General features: G+C 37.6%; 1 protein-coding gene across 4 annotated transcripts in view; it reads left to right on the plus strand.

Moving 5' to 3' along the window:
• Positions 1 to 13,118, plus strand: part of galene — a 568,102-nt gene extending 554,984 nt beyond the window's left edge. For 3 of the 4 annotated variants that reach the window (XM_070099987.1, XM_070099989.1, XM_070099990.1), the window contains 2 exons: positions 9,335 to 9,646; positions 11,890 to 13,117. In XM_070099987.1, the coding sequence (XP_069956088.1) occupies positions 9,335 to 9,646; positions 11,890 to 12,095 (518 nt within the window). In that variant the 3' untranslated portion in view covers positions 12,096 to 13,117. Of the gene's footprint in view, positions 1 to 9,334; positions 9,647 to 11,889 lie in introns of all 4 variants that reach the window. The other variant, XM_070099988.1, reaches the window with a different exon arrangement.
• Positions 13,119 to 21,211: the final 8,093 nt, after the last annotated feature.

A 21,211-nucleotide genomic window follows, 5' to 3' on the forward strand; every position in this document is an offset into this window, starting at 1 on the left:
GAGAACGTAACATTACAATCTCGTGCTATACTTAAATAACAAAAAGGCACAATACCGTGACTGGAACGATACACAAATAACCCGCAGTGTGACTTTGTCAATGGTCCAAGTCGGACCGAAACGTCGTCGTAAGCTTCTGTCTTTTATGTGCGGGTTATTTGTGTATCGTGCTATACTGCAATATACACAAGGCTTTCTTCGCTCTGTATAATTTGTCATTTTTAATTCATTTGAGCGTCTTTATCATTCTTCTGTGTTATTTACCTCGTGTCTTATATCATTTTGGAATAAGTGTGATGGGTAGATAAACAAAATTGTCATTAACAGCGCAATTATAAAACATTTTAGAGTGCAGTGAGCGGGTCGTTCTTGCGTCATGGCGACTCATCACTTCTAATAAACCTTTCCAGCAGCGTTTCTATCTTTGTCATGGCACCTCCCACTTTGTATCCATGCTAAATAGTGATTTTAATATATTAGAAAGAATAATACAAAAAAAAATAAACAATCGGTAAAATGCTTTGAAAATTCACTTCAAAATTCAAGCATATTATTTGTTGTATCACCACAAGAAATGTTGTAGTGACTTTATTTCGCTATAAAAACATCGTACAAACATGGAACTTACACCAAAATGTTGTCAGATGGTTAAACTATTTTTTTTAAGCGTGAGCCGCCCCTGAGCCATGATGTACTGGTCACGAATCTGACCTTATTTACTCTGTCTAAAATATTGATCCGAGGATCAATATTTTCGCTATTTAAGTGTGAAGACTCACATGATATATATTATCTAACAATCATATATATTACATTATACATTGATATTAAATGTGGTTCATCCTGTGAAAAAAGACTAATCTTCATTAATATAAATTTATATATATATATATATATATATATATATATATATATATATATATATATATATATATATATATATATACATAATGGTGTTTGAGGATTTCAATGCTAAAATGGGCAAAAATGTTGTGGAGGGAGTAGTAGGTAAATTTGGGGTGCCAAGGGTAAATGAAAATGGGGAGCCTTTAATTGAAGTATGTGTAGAAAGAGGTTTGGTAATAAGTAATACATATTTTATGAAAAAGAGGATAAATAAATATACAAGGTATGATGTAGCATGTAATGAAAGTAGTTTCTTATTTATTTATTTATTTATTTATTTAGTAATTTAAGCATACATACAGAGGTACAAAAAATACAGGTAAGAGCAGCATGCCAAAGCCACTTATATGCATAGCATTACGGGCTGGCTTAAAATTAACTTAAGATTAACTAAGCAATGATGAAATCAGTGATAAAACATTATTGTAAACAGATAACTATAAAGCACAAGTGAGTATTACAAAGACAGGTCATATGGTTGCATGCATTGCTGTACATTCAGTAGAATGGAGTATTCTGTTAGATAGTGTATTTAAAAAAGTAATAAAGTTAGATTGGGTCCTAGGTTTAACATTTGTGTGATATAATTGTGAGTAACATATAGGATATACAATTTATAAGGTTCAGTTATTCAGTATTTATTTGGTTTTGAGTGAGTAAGTAATCTTTGAGAAGAGACTTGAATTTATAAACAGGTAGTGTTTCTTTTATATTTACAGGTAATGAATTCCAGATTTTAGGGCCTTTTATGTGCATTGAGTTTTTGCATAGCGTGAGATGGACACGAGGAACATCAAAGAGTGATCTGTGCCTTGTGTTATGGTCATGTGTTCTGTTGAGGTTGGCAAGGAGATGTTTGAGGGGAGAGTTAATATCAGAGTTAAGTGTTCTATGTATGTAATAGGTGCAATAGTAAGTATGGATGTTTTGTATGGTGAGTAGGCTGAATGTTTTGAATATTGGTGGAGTGTGTTGTCTGTAGTGAGAATTTGTTATCATTCTAACTGCAGCCTTTTGGTGGGTAATTAGTGGTCTGAGATGGTTAATTGTTGTTGAGCCCCATGCACAAATTCCATAGGTGAGATAGGGGTGAATAAGAGAGTGATAAAGGGCCAGGAGGGCTGACTGTGGAACATAGTACCGTATCTTCGATAGTATGCCTACAGACTTGGAAATTTTCTTAGAAATTTGTTGTATATGTGTATGAAATTTGAGTCTATTATCGAGGTGGATTCCTAAGAATTTTCCCTCTGTTAGCTTTGTGATAGGTGATCCGTTTATTGTTATGTTAAGAGGTACATCTGTAGCTCTGTTACCAAACTGAATGAAGTAGGTTTTGTCAATGTTTAGTGTAAGTTTGTTAGTCCTCATCCAGGTAGATATTTTCTGTAATTCGGTGTTTACAGTATTGGCTAGCGTGACTGGGCTCGGGTGAGAGAAGACGTATGTAGTGTAGGTCATTTATGTATAGGAGAAAGAGAAGAGGGCCAAGGACACTTCCCTGTGGGACACCAACTGTAATTGGTTGTGCGGAAGAGCTTGCCCCATTTGCGTACACATATTGGCTTCTGTTGCTGAGGTAAGACTTGAGGTAATATAAACGCAAATGCAGTATAATGTGATCCTTTATTGACTACGTTTCGCCCACACAGTGGGCTTTTTCAAGTCACAAACAGAACTACCTGGGGTGGAAGGAACGCGAGTATTTATAGTCCGGCTGAGGTCAGGTGAAGAATGCTGCATCTGATGATGTACCGAGTGGGGTTGTAGAGTCTAAAAACTTGGGTAGCTTGGAAAGGAGATTGGATAAGTTTGTGAGCAGACCTTCTACAGTGTTCTTATGTGGGATAGCGATGAAGAAGTTTCTTGGCAAGTGGTTCAGCTATGTTATAGAAGCCACTATTCTGGTTGAAGTTGTCGGATATAGAAATAAGTGATGATTCCAGGATTCTTCGGTATTGAGTGTTGTCTTCTGTGGCGATAAGTCTTGAGTTTCTGTAGTTTATCAAGTGGTTGTGTGAATTACGGTGTTGTACGCAGGCATTCCTTGTGTCGTCAGACCTGCTTGCGTATTGGTGTTCTGAAATACGTGTTTGGAGGTCCCTTGATGTTTCGCCCACGTATAACTTGTTGCAGTCATTACAAGGGATTATGTATACCCCTGCAGAGGATGGAGGCTTGTCCTGCTTACTACTGGTGATGTCCTTGATGGTCGTGGTTGTGGAGGTAGATACTTGGAATGATGTTTTGGCAAAGATGTTGGAAACATGTTTGGCAATGGAGTTGGTGGGAAGGACTATGTATCTCTTCTCGGCAGTGTCTTCTCTGGGTGTGTTGAAGATGTTTAATGCTCGCCGTCTGCAGTCTCTGATGAAGTGATGAGGATAGTGGAGTTTAGAAAATATTTGTTCAATTATAGTGCATTCTTCCTCAAGGAACTCGTTGCTGCAGATTCTGAGTGCACGCAGGAAGAAGCCTATAATTACACCACGTTTGGTTTTGGTGTCGTGGTGAGAGTAGAAGTGGAGAAGATCGTTTTGGTTGGTGGGTTTTCGATAGACTTTAAAACGAAGTTCGTGGTCAGCTTTGCAGAGCAGGACATCAAGGAAAGGAAGAGTGTTGTCGACTTCTTCTTCAAGTGTGAACTGGATTGAAGGCTCGACCTGGTTGAGCTTGTCTTGGAGAGCTTGAACGTTGAAGCGTTTAGGAGTTATGAGGAGAATGTCAACATAACGGAGCCAGGTGACAGACGAAGGAATAATGGTGGAGAAACGTTCGGCTTCTAGATGTTCCATGTATAGGTTCGCCAGGACTGCACTGAGTGGCGAACCCATGGGTAGTCCAAAAGTCTGCTGAAAGAGGTGATTTTCGAAAGAGAAACACGTAAAGCCAACACATAGTTCAACAAGGTCGATGAAATCGCCCACTGTGTGGGCGAAACGTAGTCAATAAAGGATCACATTATACTGCATTTGTGTTTATATTACCATTGTGTCGGTATTTTATACCATTTATTTCCAAGACTTGAGGTAGTTGAGGGAGTGCCCTCTAATACCATAGTGTGACAATTTTACGTGGAGCAAGTCATGGTCAACTGTATCAAAAGCTTTACGTAAGTCAATGAAGATCCCCAGTGGGACTTCTTTTTTCTCTATTGCAGTGTATATATGTTCTAGCATGTGTATAATAGCATCATTAGTATTTTTATTAGGCCTGAATCCAAATTGGCAGGGGTTGAGAATGTTTTGGGAGATGAGGTAGGAGTAGATTCGTTTATGAATTAATTTTTCGAAGATTTTTGAGAGAGAGTGTAAATTGGATATTGGCCTATAGTTATTCAACTCTGTTTGGTCTCCTCCTTTATGGATCGGGGTGACCCTTGCTATTTTGAGAACTGTAGGGAAGGTGGAGGATTCAATGGATTTGTTAAAGAGTGTTGCAATGATTGGTGATAGTACTTGTGACGCTTTTTTGTATATAAAGGGTGGTAAGGTATTCAAATCTCCTGCCTTGTTTTTGAGTGCGTTGATAATAAGGGAGACTTCGTATGGGTTAGTCGGAGCTAGGAACAGTGTGTTCGGGTAGTTGCCAGTGAGGTAGTCATTTGGTGGGGTATCTGAGCTTGGGATTTTATTGGCAAGGTTTTGACCTATAGTGGAGAAGAAATCATTGAGTCTGTTTGCTGTTTCTGTTGGTGGGAGTTGGGGTTCATCTGATTTTGCTAATTTTATTTCGATATGTCATGATATCTTTTTTGTTCCCAGAATTTCTGATAGGGTCTTCCAGGTCTTTTTTATATCACCTCGTAAGTTGGATAATCTGTTCTCATAATACAATTTTTTTGCCCTTCTTATCAGGCTGGTTAGGACTGACGAGTAACGTTTTGTTTGGTCTCTGGTTATGTGACCTATTCTGTACTGTTTTTCATATCGGTGTTTTGTATTTATGGATTTGAGAATACTGGGTGTTAGCCAGGGACTGTTCAGTCTCTTAGCTGTCATCTGTTTAGTTTTTTTAAGGCAGTGCTTGTTATAAAGGTATTGGGTCTTTTTTAGAAAATTATTAAAACATTCGTTAATATCTGTATAGATTTCTAGCTCAGTGTGCCAGTCAATGTTTGTTACTGCTGTTGTGAAGTTATTAATGGTTGCCTCATTGTGAAGTCTGAAGGTGACTTTAGTAGTGTCTTGGGGTATTTTACCAAGAGTTGTTATGAGGAAAGTAGGGTAGTGGTCTGTGGTATTATCTGTAATTATGCCTGATTTTAAAGGGGATATGGTGTTGGTCCAGATGTGGTCAAGTAGGGAAACACTAGTCTCTGTAACTCTTGTAGGTTTTGTTACTGTTGGTAGCAACATGCAGTTACTCATTGTGTTTGTGAATTCAGTAACGTGTGGGTCCTGGTCTTGCAGGAGATTTATATTGAAGTCACCTGAGAGTAGTAAGTGATCTTTGTTCATGCGTGCATCAGTTATCATACTTCCTAGGTTTTGACTAAATTGGCTAATGTTTGATTGTGGAACTCTGTAGATGTTTATCAATGTGAGAGGTTTTTGTAGGTATTTGGATTTGAATTTAGCTATTATGTATTTGTGGATAAAAGGTTGATGGGTATGCTCCAGGATTATATAGAGGGGCAACTGATATATCGGATCATTATCTAGTTGTAGCTACAATTAGAGTAAGAGGTAGATGGGAAAAGAGGAAAATGGCAACAACAAGTAAGAGGGAGGTGAAAGTGTTTAAACTAAAGGAGGAGGAAGTTCGGGTGAAATATAAGCAACTATTGGCAGAAAGGTGGACTGGTGCAGGTATGAGTAGTGGGGGGGTTGAAGAGGGTTGGAATAGTTTTAAAAATGCAGTATTAGAATGTGAGGCAGAAGTTTGTGGTTATAGGAGGGTGGGGGCAGGAGGAAAGAGGAGTGATTGGTGGAATGATGAAGCAAAGGGTGTGATAAAAGAGAAAAAGTTAGCTTATGAGAGGTTTTACAAAGCAGAAGTGTTACAAGAAGAGTATATGGAGAGTAAAAGAAAGGTGAAGAGAGTGGTGAGAGAGTGCAAAAGGAGAGCAGATGATAGAGTGGGAGAGGCACTGTCAAGAAATTTAAATAAAAATAAGAAAAAAAATTGGAGATAAACAAGTTAAGAAAGCCTAGAGAATGAATGGATTTGTCAGTTAAAAACAGAGTAGGGGAATTAGTAGATGGGGAGATGGAGGTTTTGGGTAGATGGCGAGAATATTTTGAGGAACTTTTAAATGTCGACGAAGAAAGGGAGGCGGTAATTTCATGCACTGGCCAGGGAGGTATACCATCTTTTAGGAGTGAAGAAGAACAGGATGTGAGTGTGGGAGAGGTGCATGAGGCATTACGTAGAATGAAAGTGGGTAAAGCAGCTGGAACTGACGGGATCATGACAGAAATGTTAAAAGCAGGGGGGGATATAGTGTTGGAGTGGTTGGTATTTTTGTTTAATAAATGTATGAAAGAGGGGAAGGTGCCTAGGGATTGGCAGAGAGCATGTATAGTTCCTTTATATGAAGGGAAGGTGGACAAAAGAGATTATAAAAATTATAGAGGAATAAGTTTACTGAGTATACCAGGAAAAGTGTACGGTAGGGTTATAATTGAAAGAATTAGAGGTAAGACAGAATGTAGGATTGCGGATGAGCAAGGAGGTTTCAGAGTGGGTAGGGGATGTGTAGATCAGGTGTTTACATTGCAGCATGTATGTGAGCAGTATTTAGATAAAGGTAGGGAAGTTTTTATTGCATTTATGGATTTAGAAAAGGCATATGATAGAGTGGATAGGGGAGCAATGTGGCAGATGTTGCAAGTATATGGAATAGGTGGTAAGTTACTAAATGCTGTAAAGAGTTTTTATGAGGACAGTGAGGCTCAGGTTAGGGTGTGTAGAAGAGAGGGAGACTACTTCCCGGTAAAAGTAGGTCTTAAACAGGGATGTGTAATGTTACCATGGTTGTTTAATATATTTATAGATGGGGTTGTAAAAGAAGTAAATGCTAGGGTGTTCGGGAGAGGGGTGGGATTAAATTATGGGGAATCAAATTCAAAATGGAAATTGACACAGTTGCTTTTTGCTGATGATACTGTGCTTATGGGAGATTCTAAAAAAAATTGCAAAGGTTAGTGGATGAGTTTGGGAGTGTGTGTAAAGGTAGAAAGTTGAAAGTGAACATAGAAAAGAGTAAGGTGATGAGGGTATCAAATGATTTAGATAAAGAAAAATTGGATATCAAATTGGGGAGGAGGAGTATGGAAGAAGTGAATGTTTTCAGATACTTGGGAGTTGACGTGTCGGCGGATGGATTTATGAAAGATGAGGTTAATAATAGAGTTGATGAGGAAAAAAAGGTGAGTGGTGCGTTGAGGTATATGTGGAGACAAAAAACGTTATCTATGTAGGCAAAGAAGAGAATGTATGAAAGTATAGTAGTACCAACACTCTTATATGGGTGTGAAGTTTGGGTTGTGAATGCAGCAGCGAGGAAGCGGTTGGAGGCAGTGGAGATGTCCTGTCTAAGGGCAATGTATGGTGTAAATATTATGCAGAAAATTCGGATTGTGGAAATTAGGAGAAGGTGTGGAGTTAATAAAAGTATTAGTCAGAGGGCTGAAGAGGGGTTGTTGAGGTAGTTTGGTCATTTAGAGAGACTGGATCAAAGTAGAATGACATGGAGAGCATTAAATCTGTAGGGGAAGGAAGGTGGGGTAGGGGTCGTCCTCGAAAAGGTTGGAAGGAAGGGGTAAGGGAGGTTTTGTGAGCGAAGGGCTAGGACTTCCAGAAGGCGTGCGTGAGCGTGTTCGATAGGAGTGAATGGAGACGAATGGTATTCGGGACCTGACGATCTGTTGGAGTGTGAGCAGGGTAATATTTAATGAAGGGATTCAGGGAAACCGGTTATTTTTATATAGCCGGACTTGAGTCCTGGGAATGGAAAGTACAATGCCTGCACTCTAAAGGAGGGGTTTGGGATATTAGCAGTTTGGAGGGATATGTTGTGTATCTTTACACGCGTATGCTTCTAAACTGTTGTATTCTGGGCACCTCTGCGAAAACAGTGATTATGTGTGAGGTAAAAGTGTTGAATGATGATGAAAGTATTTTCTTTTTAGGGATTTTCTTTCTTTTTGGGTCACCCTGCCTCGGTTGGAGGCGGCCGACTTACTGCTGCTGCTGCTGCAGCAGCAGCAGCAGCAACAGCCTGGCGAACAAACAACAAAGAACCCTGGACCCGGTTCGGGCTCAGAGCTAAAAAAAAAATACTTTTCAAACGTTACACAAATACATTACTAGACAGGTTATCCTGACTCTTGCTTGTCCTGAACTCTTAATCTACCAGTCTACTCGATTCTCTTGTTACCACATCGCTGTACAGTTTCGTGGAATACACTAGACTAAATATTTCTCCTGTCAACGAGTATTTAATTCAGTATTAAGTGTACCGCTTCGCTTAAACTAGAACACTGAAGACAAAATTCATTAGGTGTCACATAATTTAATGAATGATGGTCTTATGTCTTGCTACCGTAACATATTAACTGTTTCTTACTATATATGGGATTTAGTTTAGACAGACACGCACACTACAACCAATATTGTTTAGGACACATACACATGTCAGTCCTATGCTCATCACATTCGCCTACCGCCTTCAGGATACCTTATAAGCCTCTTGTATGAATAATGTCCCTTGGTCTGACTCGCTCCTCCTCACTCCCTAGGCTTATATATTGGGATACTGCCGAGATTCAGTTTCTGTGCTTTGTCTAAACTCCTCGGCAAGAATTTGGGCTACAATATGAAATTAAAATATACTTAATTTTTATATAAGATACTTCACTTTTGTAACTAATTTAGTAAGAAACTTTAAATATTAAAGGTTGCAACTCCCATGAGCTAACTCAGTGTATGATCTCAAAGGACTTCATGCTGTGTGTTTTGAGTCCCCTAGTTGGTGTACAGCTGTTTATGAACGATACTTCTACAGCCTCACGTCTACCGCCAGCTTGGGCGAGTGGACAGGTCTACTTTCTGCATGTTGCTAACCAGTCTGGCTCTGTGCCAGCAGCTTGGTGGATCTCACATGATCTGTGATCTATACTGCACAATACAGTCTGGCTCTGTCTATACTTTCTGTAACCCTGCTAAATGTATGAAATTAATTTTATATCTGTAATATATATGTTATAGCTAATTTGGCAATATAATTTTCACATGATGCTTTACTAATAGCTATATTGCTTTTCTGGGTATAGATTCATTTACATATTTACAGATAACCTTATGTATGACAGTAACATCAACATCTACTGCCAAGAATATCCGAAAATATTGGTTTTACGATATAATTTACCTACGAGGCATAAATATAGTGTGTATTCATATTGGTGACATGTTCCCACAGGCTACTCCGACTCCCCCCCGATGCCTAGGTCACCTCGCTCCTCAGAAAGATACCCTCGTCACTTACCTCCCCCAACTGATCCTAGAAGTCGTCTCTCCCGTCTAGATGAAGACTACTACGATGACTACGATGATAGGTTCGAAGAGGACGATGACGACGACGATATAATTGGAGACAGGCCAGTTCCTATCTGGCTGGGAGTGATGCTGGTGGTGGCTTACATCTTCGGGGGAGCCTTTCTCTTTGCAAGCTGGGAGAAATGGGGCTTCTTAGACTCCATTTACTTCTGCTTCATCACTCTGACAACAATAGGCAAGTCCCACCAGGTGGAATGACCTCCAGTCATCATTAATTTTATAGTCAAATATTATTGCAAGACCATCTCTAATAAGAGCTTAGCAGACTTAGATACAAACCCAGGCAGAGCCTGGGTTTGTTGTCTTACCAAGTTCTCTTACCAAGTGCTAAGTTCATTATTCTCAAAAACGTGATCTAATACAGAAATTCCTCGGTAATGATTTATCACAACTACTGGGTGGAATCGATCATTATTTTGCCCTTATTAATACAAGTAACCTATGTACAAATTGTTATTTTGGGAGATATAAGGCAAATTATTGCATTTATTTAGGTGGTGCAGCGCACTGGGGAGTGTCTAACATCTGCTACAATAACAAAGACCGCGTTGCATTTATATATATATATATATATATATATATATATATATATATATATATATATATATATATATATATATATATATATATGCAATAAGATCACAGTAAACAGGTGATTTCAAAATATGCAAAACAACCACTCTGAAAGAATAGAGAAATTCCAAGCGCTTTCGTGACTACTCACATTATCAAGGAACTATGAAAGTGAAGCATCCAAGGAAGCTATATAAGGGGTCGGCCAGCACCTCACTATCAGATCCCACAACGGTTAAACACGTGACGCGCGGCGAGCCAACTTGGATAGGTCCTTTGCAAAACTCACCCCCAAGCTATTTATTTGTCCAGTGTATTATTAAATTCTTCCCAAATTCTATTAATTATAAATGGATCTAATTTATATAAACCAAAGGAAATATTCATATTATTGTCAAAACTGCTTTTTATGAAACAAGATTCAATTATATTTGTGTCGACCATGGACTTGCTTGATACAACTTTCTCACCTTTTTGAAAATCAATTGGATGGTTAAAATCTCTCACATGAATAAATAGAGCATTGGAATCTTGTCCAGTTCTAATGCTATATTTATGTTGTTTTAATCTAAGTTCGAGATTTTTACCAGTTTGACCGTAATAAACTTTATCGCAAATTTTACAAGGAATCTTATAGACACATCCGTCAGCATTTTGGGGGGAATTCTTTATCAAAAGTTTTTTTACTGTATCAAGATTTTTAAATATAACTTTAATATTAAAAGTCTTAAGAAGAGAAGGCATATCAACCAAGTTTTCATGGTAAGGGAGAACCAACATATTTTTAGTTGAATAAGGTTGGTTGTCCCTTTTTGGGTTGTAAAAAGTATTTCTAGCAATTTTAAATGATTTATCAATTACATTTCTCCGGTATTTCAGATCATTGGCTATTTCATAAATTTTGGATATTTCTTCATCTATGAACTCTGGACTACAAATACGTAAAGCTCTCAAAAACATTGATGAGAAAACAGACAGTTTAACTATATCTTGATGGGAAGAATAATAGTGTATATAGGAACAGTTATTTGTAGGTTTTCTGTAAATTTTGAATTTGAATTCATTATTATTTTAATAATTAAAACATCTAGAAAAGGCAATGAGTTATTTTCCTCAAACTCAACAGTAAAGTTTATAGAATGGGCTAAGCTATTTAATTTGCCAAGGAAATGGTGTATGTCTACATTCTTGGGCATAAGACATAAAATATCATCAACATATCTGAACCATTTAGCTCTATTAGGGAGGATTGTGTTAAGCAATCTTGTTTCAAAAAAATCCATGTATAGATTACTAAGCACAGGTAAAAGAGGATTTCCCATTGCCATACCAAATTTCTAAGTGTAAAACTTATCATTAAATACAAATTTTGCATCAACAATGCAAAGTTTAATAAATTTAATGATTGTAGGAACTGGTAATGGTAAATCATAATTAACGAGTTCTTCAGATAAGAACTTTCGTAAACAAGAAAGTAACATCAAAACTAACCATGTATGTCACACTTCCTTATGCCAGGAAACCTGTAGGTTAATACTCCTGGAAAGTTAAGTTTGAGATCACAAAATATAGGAATAATTGTGAGTGTGTGTGTGTGTGTGTGTGTGTGTGTGTGTTTATGTATGTATGTGATTTCGTGTTTGTCATATATTTTGAAAAGCTTCGAATAATGACCTCGTTCCACAGAGTAGTTGTGGGTAACTACAGACAATACCTCATGTTACCTAGAAACATGCTGGCACTGTAAGAAATGCCATAAAAGATGTATATTTTTTTTAATTGTGTTACCACAGTTAACTAACTGTTAAGAGAATGCAACTGTTATTAAAAAAATTACGCTTACAGGTTTTGGTGACTTCGTTCCTGCCCAGGGAGTGAAGGAAGACGTGGAGCTGAGTATCGCCTTGTGTTCTATTTACCTTCTGTTTGGCATTGCACTTCTGGCCATGAGCTTCAACCTGGTACAAGAGGAAGTTATCAGTAACGTCAAGAGCATGGCTAAGAGACTGGGCATCCTGAAGGACGAAGAAGGTGACGATGAAGTAGACTGAAGAAGGAGACAGACAGACCACTATATATTTAAGATGTTATGAAGTATATTTATATGGTGATCAGAAAACATAAAATGTAGATGTTTTCATGTGAATCTTTGGAATTTAATTAAGCGTGACGAGCAGCTTATATGGAGGAAATGAATATAATGCGTAGGGAAAAAAAAAAAGAAGACAGCAGAAATATCCAGTGCGGTATTAATGACTATAATAAAATATATTAATGAAAAAATTAATTGACGAACATGCATGAACATGTAAAGTTTAAAAAGTGAAAAATATTGTAATATTACATAGGTCGTCTGAAGATTATAACAGTCACATCAGGTATCAGATTTAAATCTCTTTCACATTCTAATTTGCATTATCAAAATTAATAAATTTACTCATTAGAGGCAAGTACGTGTTGATGAATACGTTGTGATGAATTAATAATGATGATTATTTTTATTTGTTAAGTGAAAGAATACCAGAAATAATACAAATAAAAACGAAGAGTTGAAATTATTGAGAAAACTGAGAATATGATGACTGTTACACTTGCAATGTTCGAGGAATTAAGAAGAGGCTAATTTTAACTGAATTACTTTGATGAATCAAAGGAAAATGTTAAAACCATTCAAGATAACTAGGAAACAGATCTCCCCAGCCCTTCTTTACTTACGTTTACTGAAGTATATATCGTGATGCTGCACTTCGTGTATCCGGTTTTTCAATAGTCACTGATAACTGTGTCAAGAGATGTAATGTGGCTGAGGTTGTGTCTAGTCTTGTGTGGGATACCAACTTTCACCTCTTCCAGAATACCAACATTATGAGTCCCTAAATCCAGTTTAAATTCATGGTTTAGTTATCCTTATAAAGTTACGTTGAAAGTTCCCTTTGAATGGATTTCCTGACACATGCTTGATATCCAAAATATTTTTTTATACAAGGTTTTTTTAAAGTCTTCAAAATCACAGTCAGTGATGCAAATAATGGATGAATTCTACGACAATGATAGGAAACAGTTAACCTTTTTAAATATATATATATATATATATATATATATATATATATATATATATATATATATATATATATATATATATATATATATTTAAATTTTGAGGTTGTGGGGGACATTAAGTTACAGGAGTAACAATTTTTTTGTGAGAGTTGTTCTTTGTCGTCCTGGATATAACAACTTAAAAATCGATACACAATAAAGAAGAGGCAAAGATCCTCCTAGAATTAAAAGTTGATTACATAAGTTGGGAGGAAAACTGATTTAACAGATACTGGACATGTTTGATACTGGACATGTTTGATACTGGACATGTTTGATACTGGACATGTTTGATACTGGACATGTTTGATACTGGACATGTTTGATACTGGACATGTTTGATACTGGACATGTTTGATACTGGACATGTTTGATACTGGACATGTTTGATACTGAACATGTTTGATACTGGACATGTTTGATACTGGACATGTTTCATACTGAAAATATTTCATACTGGACATGTTTCGTACTGGACATGTTTGATACTGGACATGTTTGATACAGGTCATGTTTGATACTGGACATGTTTGATACTGGACATGTTTGATACTGGACATGTTTGTTACTGGACATGTTTCATACTGGACATGTTTGATACAGGACATGTTTGATACTGGACATGTTTGATACTGGACATGTTTGATACTGGACATGTTTGATACTGGACATGTTTGTTACTGGACATGTTTGATACAGGACATGTTTGATACTGGACATGTTTGATACTGGACATGTTTGTTACTGGACATGTTTGATACAGGACATGTTTGATACTGGACATGTTTGATACTGGACATGTTTGTTACTGGACATGTTTGATACAGGACATGTTTGATACTGGACATGTTTGATACTGGACATGTTTGTTACTGGACATGTTTGATACAGGACATGTTTGATACTGGACATGTTTGATACTGGACATGTTTCATAATGGACATGTTTGATACCGGACATGTTTGATGCTGGACATGTTTGATACTGGACATGTTTCATACTGGACATGTTTTATACTGGACATGTTTGATACAGGACATGTTTGATACTGGACATGTTTCATACTGGACATTTTTCATAATGGACATGTTTCATACTGGACATGTTTGATACTGGACATGTTTCATACTGGACATGTTTGATACTGGACATGTTTGATACTGGACATGTTTCATACTGGACATGTTTCATACTGGACATGTTTGATAATAAACATGTTTGATACTGGACATGTTTGATACTGGACATGTTTGATACCGGACATGTTTGATACTGGACATGTTTGATACTGGACATGTTTCATACTGGACATGTTTGATACCGGACATGTTTGATGCTGGACATGTTTGATACTGGACATGTTTCATACTGGACATGTTTGATACAGAACATGTTTGATACTGGACATGTTTCATACTGGACATGTTTCATACTGGACATGTTTGATACTGGACATGTTTGATATACTGGACATGTTTGATACTGGACATGTTTGATACAGGACATGTTTGATACTGGACGTGTTTGATACTGGACATGTTTCATTATGGACATGTTTCATACTGGGCATGTTTCATACTGGACATGTTTGATACAGGACATGTTTGATACTGGACATGTTTGATACTGGACATGTTTCATACCGGACATGTTTGATACTGGACATGTTTCATACTGGACATGTTTGATACTGGACATGTTTGATACTGGACATGTTTCATACTGGACATGTTTCATACTGGACATGTTTCATACTGGACATGTTTGATATTGGACATGTTTGATACAGGACATGTTTGATACTTGACATGTTTGATACTGGACATGTTTGATACTGGACATGTTTCATACTGGACATGTTTGATACTGGACATGTTTGATACTGAACATGTTTCATACTGGACATGTTTCATACTGGACATGTTTGATACTGGACATGTTTGATGCTGGACATGTTTGATACTGGACATGTTTGATACTGGACATGTTTGATACTGGACATGTTTGATACTGGACATGTTTCATAATGGACATGTTTGATACTGGACATGTTTGATACTGGACATGTTTGATACAGGACATGTTTGATACTGGACATATTTGATACAGGACATGTTTGATACTGGACATGTTTGATACTGGACATGTTTGATACTGGACATGTTTGATACTGCACATGTTTGATACTGGACATGTAATAATGTTGGTAGAATTACCGACAATATGTAAAGTAAAAGGACACAAGTGCAACTAATGTGACATTTTATTGTGGCAACGTTTCGCTCTCCAGGAGCTTTATCAAGCCATTACAAACAATACATGGACACAGAGGGTATATATAGGCTCAGAGTGAGGTGTAATACTAGTGAGGTACCATTTCGATGTTCACTAGTTGTGGTAGTAGTAGTAGTAGTAGTGGTAGTAGTAGTAGTGGTAGTGACAAAAGTAATACAATATGGTAGATGTTTACACTATACCCTGTGGAGGCTGTGACAAGATTTACGTAGGTGAAACAGCAAGAAACCTCGACACCCGCCTCAATGAACACATTTACGCATGTAGGAACGATAACTTGAACAACGCCTGTGTACAACACCGAAATTCCACCAATCATCTCATGAAATTCAGAGACGCCCAATTAGTGATCAATGAAACTAATTTCCGCAGACGCAAGTGCCTCGAATCAGCACTGATCGCTGTTTCAAATACAATTAAACAAAACAACGGCAGCTTCACCATCTCCGAAGTCTTAGCAAGAATCCTCCTGAAAACAGTAAACCCTGCCATCACATAGTCTCTTCTGTTATACTACACAAAGTACATTACAGAGACTGAACACTGAAACAAGCTGCTTCTTTCCAGTCTATATTTGTCCAACCTATTTTTATGTTACCCAAGTAATAGCTTTTATATCCTTTTACTCATGTACGAATTAATTGCTTTACCATATTGTATTACTTTTGTCACTACCACTACTACTACTACTACTACTACCACTACCACTAGTGAACATCTAAATGGTACCTCACTAGTATTGCACCTCACTCTGAGCCTTTATATACCCTCTGTGTCCATGTATTGTTTGTAATGGCTTGATAAAGCTCCTGGAGAGCGAAACGTTGCCACAATAAAATGTCACATTAGTTGCACTTGTGTCCTTTTACTTTACGATACTGGACATGTTTCATACTGGACATGTTTCATACTGAACATGTTTGATACTGGACATGTTTGATACTGGACATGTTTGATACTTGACATGTTTGATACAGGACATGTTTGATACTGGACATGTTTGATACTGGACATGTTTGATACTGGACATGTTTGATACTGGACATGTTTGATACTGGACATGTTTGATACTGGACATGTTTGATACTGGACATGTTTGATACTGGACATGTTTGATACAGGACATGTTTGATACTGGACATGTTTGATACTGCACATGTTTCATACTGGACATGTTTTATAATGGACATGTTTCATAATGGACATGTTTGATACTGGACATGTTTCATACTGGACATGTTTCGTAATGGACATGTTTCATACTGGACATGTTTCATACTGGACATGTTTCATACTGGACATGTTTGATACTGGACATATTTGATACTGAACATGTTTGATACTGGACATGTTTGATACTGGACATGTTTGATACTGGACATGTTTGATACTGGACATATTTGATACTGGACATGTTTGATACTGGACATGTTTCATACTGGACATGTTTGATACTGGACATGTTTGATACTGGACATGTTTGATACTGGACATGTTTGATACTGGACATATTTGATACTGGACATGTTTGATACTGGACATGTTTCATACTGGACATGTTTGATACTGGACATGTTTGATACTGGACATGTTTCATACTGGACATGTTTCATACTGGACATGTTTCATACTGGACATGTTTGATACTGGACATGTTTGATACTGGACATGTTTGATACTGGACATATTTGATACTGGACATGTTTGATACTGGACATGTTTGATACTGGACGTGTTTCATACTGGACATGTTTCATACTGGACATGTTTCATACTGGACATGTTTCATACTGGACATGTTTCATACTGGACATGTTTCATACTGGACATGTTTGATACTGGACATGTTTGATACTGGACATATTTGATACTGGACATGTTTCATACTGGACATGTTTCATACTGGACATGTTTGATACTGGACATGTTTGATACTGGACATGTTTCATACTGGACATGTTTCATACTGGACATGTTTGATACTGGACATGTTTGATACTGGACATGTTTCATACTGGACATGTTTCATACTGGACATGTTTGATACTGGACATGTTTGATACTGGACATGTTTGATACTGGACATATTTGATACTGGACATGTTTGATACTGGACATGTTTGATACTGGACATGTTTCATACTGGACATGTTTCATACTGGACATGTTTGATACTGGACATGTTTGATACTGGACATGTTTGATACTGGACATATTTGATACTGGACATGTTTGATACTGGACATGTTTGATACTGGACATGTTTGATACTGGACATGTTTGATACTGGACATATTTGATACTGAACATGTTTGATACTGGACATGTTTGATACTGGACATGTTTGATACTGGACATGTTTGATACTGGACATGTTTGATACTGGACATGTTTGATACTGGACATGTTTGATACTGGACATGTTTGATACTGCACATGTTTGATACTGCACATGTTTCATACTGGACATGTTTTATAATGGACATGTTTCATAATGGACATGTTTGATACTGGACATGTTTCATACTGGACATGTTTCGTAATGGACATGTTTCATACTGGACATGTTTCATACTGGACATGTTTGATACTGGACATGTTTGATACTGGACATGTTTGATACTGGACATGTTTGATACTGCACATGTTTGATACTGGACATGTTTGATACTGGACATGTTTGATACTGGACATGTTTCATAATGGACATGTTTCATACTGGACATGTTTTGTAATGGACATGTTTCATAGTGGACATGTTTGATACTGGACATGTTTGATACTGGACATATTTGATACTGGACATGTTTGATACTGGACATGTTTCATACTGGACATGTTTGATACTGGACATGTTTGATACTGGACATGTTTGATACTGGACATGTTTGATACTGGACATATTTGATACTGGACATGTTTGATACTGGACATGTTTCATACTGGACATGTTTGATACTGGACATGTTTGATACTGGACATGTTTCATACTGGACATGTTTCATACTGGACATGTTTCATACTGGACATGTTTGATACTGGACATGTTTGATACTGGACATGTTTGATACTGGACATATTTGATACTGGACATGTTTGATACTGGACATGTTTGATACTGGACATGTTTCATACTGGACATGTTTCATACTGGACATGTTTCATACTGGACATGTTTGATACTGGACATGTTTGATACTGGACATATTTGATACTGGACATGTTTGATACTGGAAATGTTTTATACTGGACATGTTTGATACTGGACATGTTTGAGCCGTATACTGTACTAGACGTATACTGTACAAGATGTATACTGTACAAGACGTATACTGTACTAGACGTATACAATACACGACGTATACTGTACAAGATATGTACAAGACGTATACTGTACAAGACATATACAATACAAGACGTATACTGTACAAGACGTACACTGTACTAGATGTATACTGTACAAGACGTATATTGTACAAGACGTACACTCTACAAGTCGTACACTGTACAAGACGTACACTGTACAAGAAACAATATAAACGAGCTGAATCATCAAACAGTTCCCATAAGTAAACATAAAATTCAAACTTCTTGAAGTATATGACACAACAATAATTATCACGTCTAATACACAACAGATATAATGTACAACAGTTGACAAGTGAGTGTTTGCTGGACACGTAGACTAGCTGCACAGAATCTAGTTGCTGCACTACAGTAACCAAGCTTTGTAAGTTCTTTAAAGCTTTAAAAGAGTATAATCTTCATTCCAGTGATAAATCATTTCTTCCTGTAGATCACGATTTGTAATTTTTAATACTAAAACTGTCCAGCTTATAAATACCAAAGCTTAGAAAAAGAACACAAGAGCATCAAGCTTCATAAGTAGACAAAGATGGGAACTTCTGGTTCAACTTACATGCCAAATGACTTCAGTAAATTCATTGTCTTACCCTATACCTGGATCAAGTCTAATTACCTCCCATGCCTCAGAAGCTTTACAGCCCACACGGGTTTAGCTCTTCTTCATGGACATAATAAAGAAATAATTACATTCTAAAAGCGAAAATGATAAAAAAACATCGCTAAAGTTTAAAAATTTATCATGAACATAAGATATAGAAAGAGTAAGACCGAGCAGACTGAGAGTTAAGACCAGGCCCAGGACCAAGACCAGGTCCAGGACCAGGTCCAGGGCCAAGACCAGGTCCAAGACCAGGTCCAGGACCAAGACCAGGTCCAGGACCAAGACCAGGTCCAGGACCAAGCAACAGTACGTGTTGGATCCCTCGCTGACATTATCCTGATAAAGTCTAAGTCGGTGGCGCAGGAATGTTATAAAAGCTGCAGATACGAAAGTAATTATTGTATCAAGGACCTGGTTATGGCCATAATGTAACTGGTTTATAATTGTAAAAGTTTCATTAAATCAGATAATTATTTAAAACAATAAACTGTAGGAATTAATCTCATTGAACTTCTGTTTATCTTAAGGCTATTCATTTTCAATACTATAATTCACTATATATATATTTATTTTATTATTTTTATTATCACACTGGCCGATTCCCACCAAGGCAGGGTGGCCCGAAAAAGAAAAACTTTCACCATCATTCACTCCATCACTGTCTTGCCAGAAGGGTGCTTTACACTACAGTTTTTAAACTGCAACATTAACACCCCTCCTTCAGAGTGCAGGCACTGTACTTCCCATCTCCAGGACTCAAGTCCGGCCTGCCGGTTTCCCTGAACCCCTTCATAAATGTTACTTTGCTCACACTCCAACAGCACGTCAAGTATTAAAAACCATTTGTCTCCATTCACTCCTATCAAACACGCTCATGCATGCCTGCTGGAAGTCCAAGCCCCTCGCACACAAAACCTCCTTTACCCCCTCCCTCCAACCTTTCCTAGGCCGACCCCTACCCCGCCTTCCTTCCACTACAGACTGATACACTCTTGAAGTCATTCTGTTTCGCTCCATTCTCTCTATATGTCCGAACCACCTCAACAACCCTTCCTCAGCCCTCTGGACAACAGTTTTGGCAATCCCGCACCTCCTCCTAACTTCCAAACTACGAATTCTCTGCATTATATTCACACCACACATTGCCCTCAGACATGACATCTCCACTGCCTCCAGCCTTCTCCTCACTGCAACATTCATCACCCACGCTTCACACCCATATAAGAGCGTTGGTAAAACTATACTCTCATACATTCCCCTCTTTGCCTCCAAGGACAAAGTTCTTTGTCTCCACAGACTCCTAAGTGCACCACTCACTCTTTTTCCCTCATCAATTCTATGATTCACCTCATCTTTCATAGACCCATCCGCTGACACGTCCACTCCCAAATATCTGAATACGTTCACCTCCTCCATACTCTCTCCCTCCAATCTGATATTCAATCTTTCATCACCTAATCTTTTTGTTATCCTCATAACCTTACTCTTTCCTGTATTCACCTTTAATTTTCTTCTTTTGCACACCCTACCAAATTCATCCGCCAATCTCTGCAACTTCTCTTCAGAATCTCCCAAGAGCACAGTGTCATCAGCAAAGAGCAGCTGTGACAACTCCCACTTTGTGTGTGATTCTTTATCTTTTAACTCCACGCCTCTTGCCAAGACCCTCGCATTTACTTCTCTCACAACCCCATCTATAAATATATTAAACAACCACGGTGACATCACACATCCTTGTCTAAGGCCTACTTTTACTGGGAAAAAATTTCCCTCTTTCCTACATACTCTAACTTGAGCCTCACTATC

This window comes from Cherax quadricarinatus, chromosome 71 (assembly GCF_038502225.1).
Source record: "Cherax quadricarinatus isolate ZL_2023a chromosome 71, ASM3850222v1, whole genome shotgun sequence".
Lineage (NCBI taxonomy): Eukaryota > Metazoa > Arthropoda > Malacostraca > Decapoda > Parastacidae > Cherax > Cherax quadricarinatus.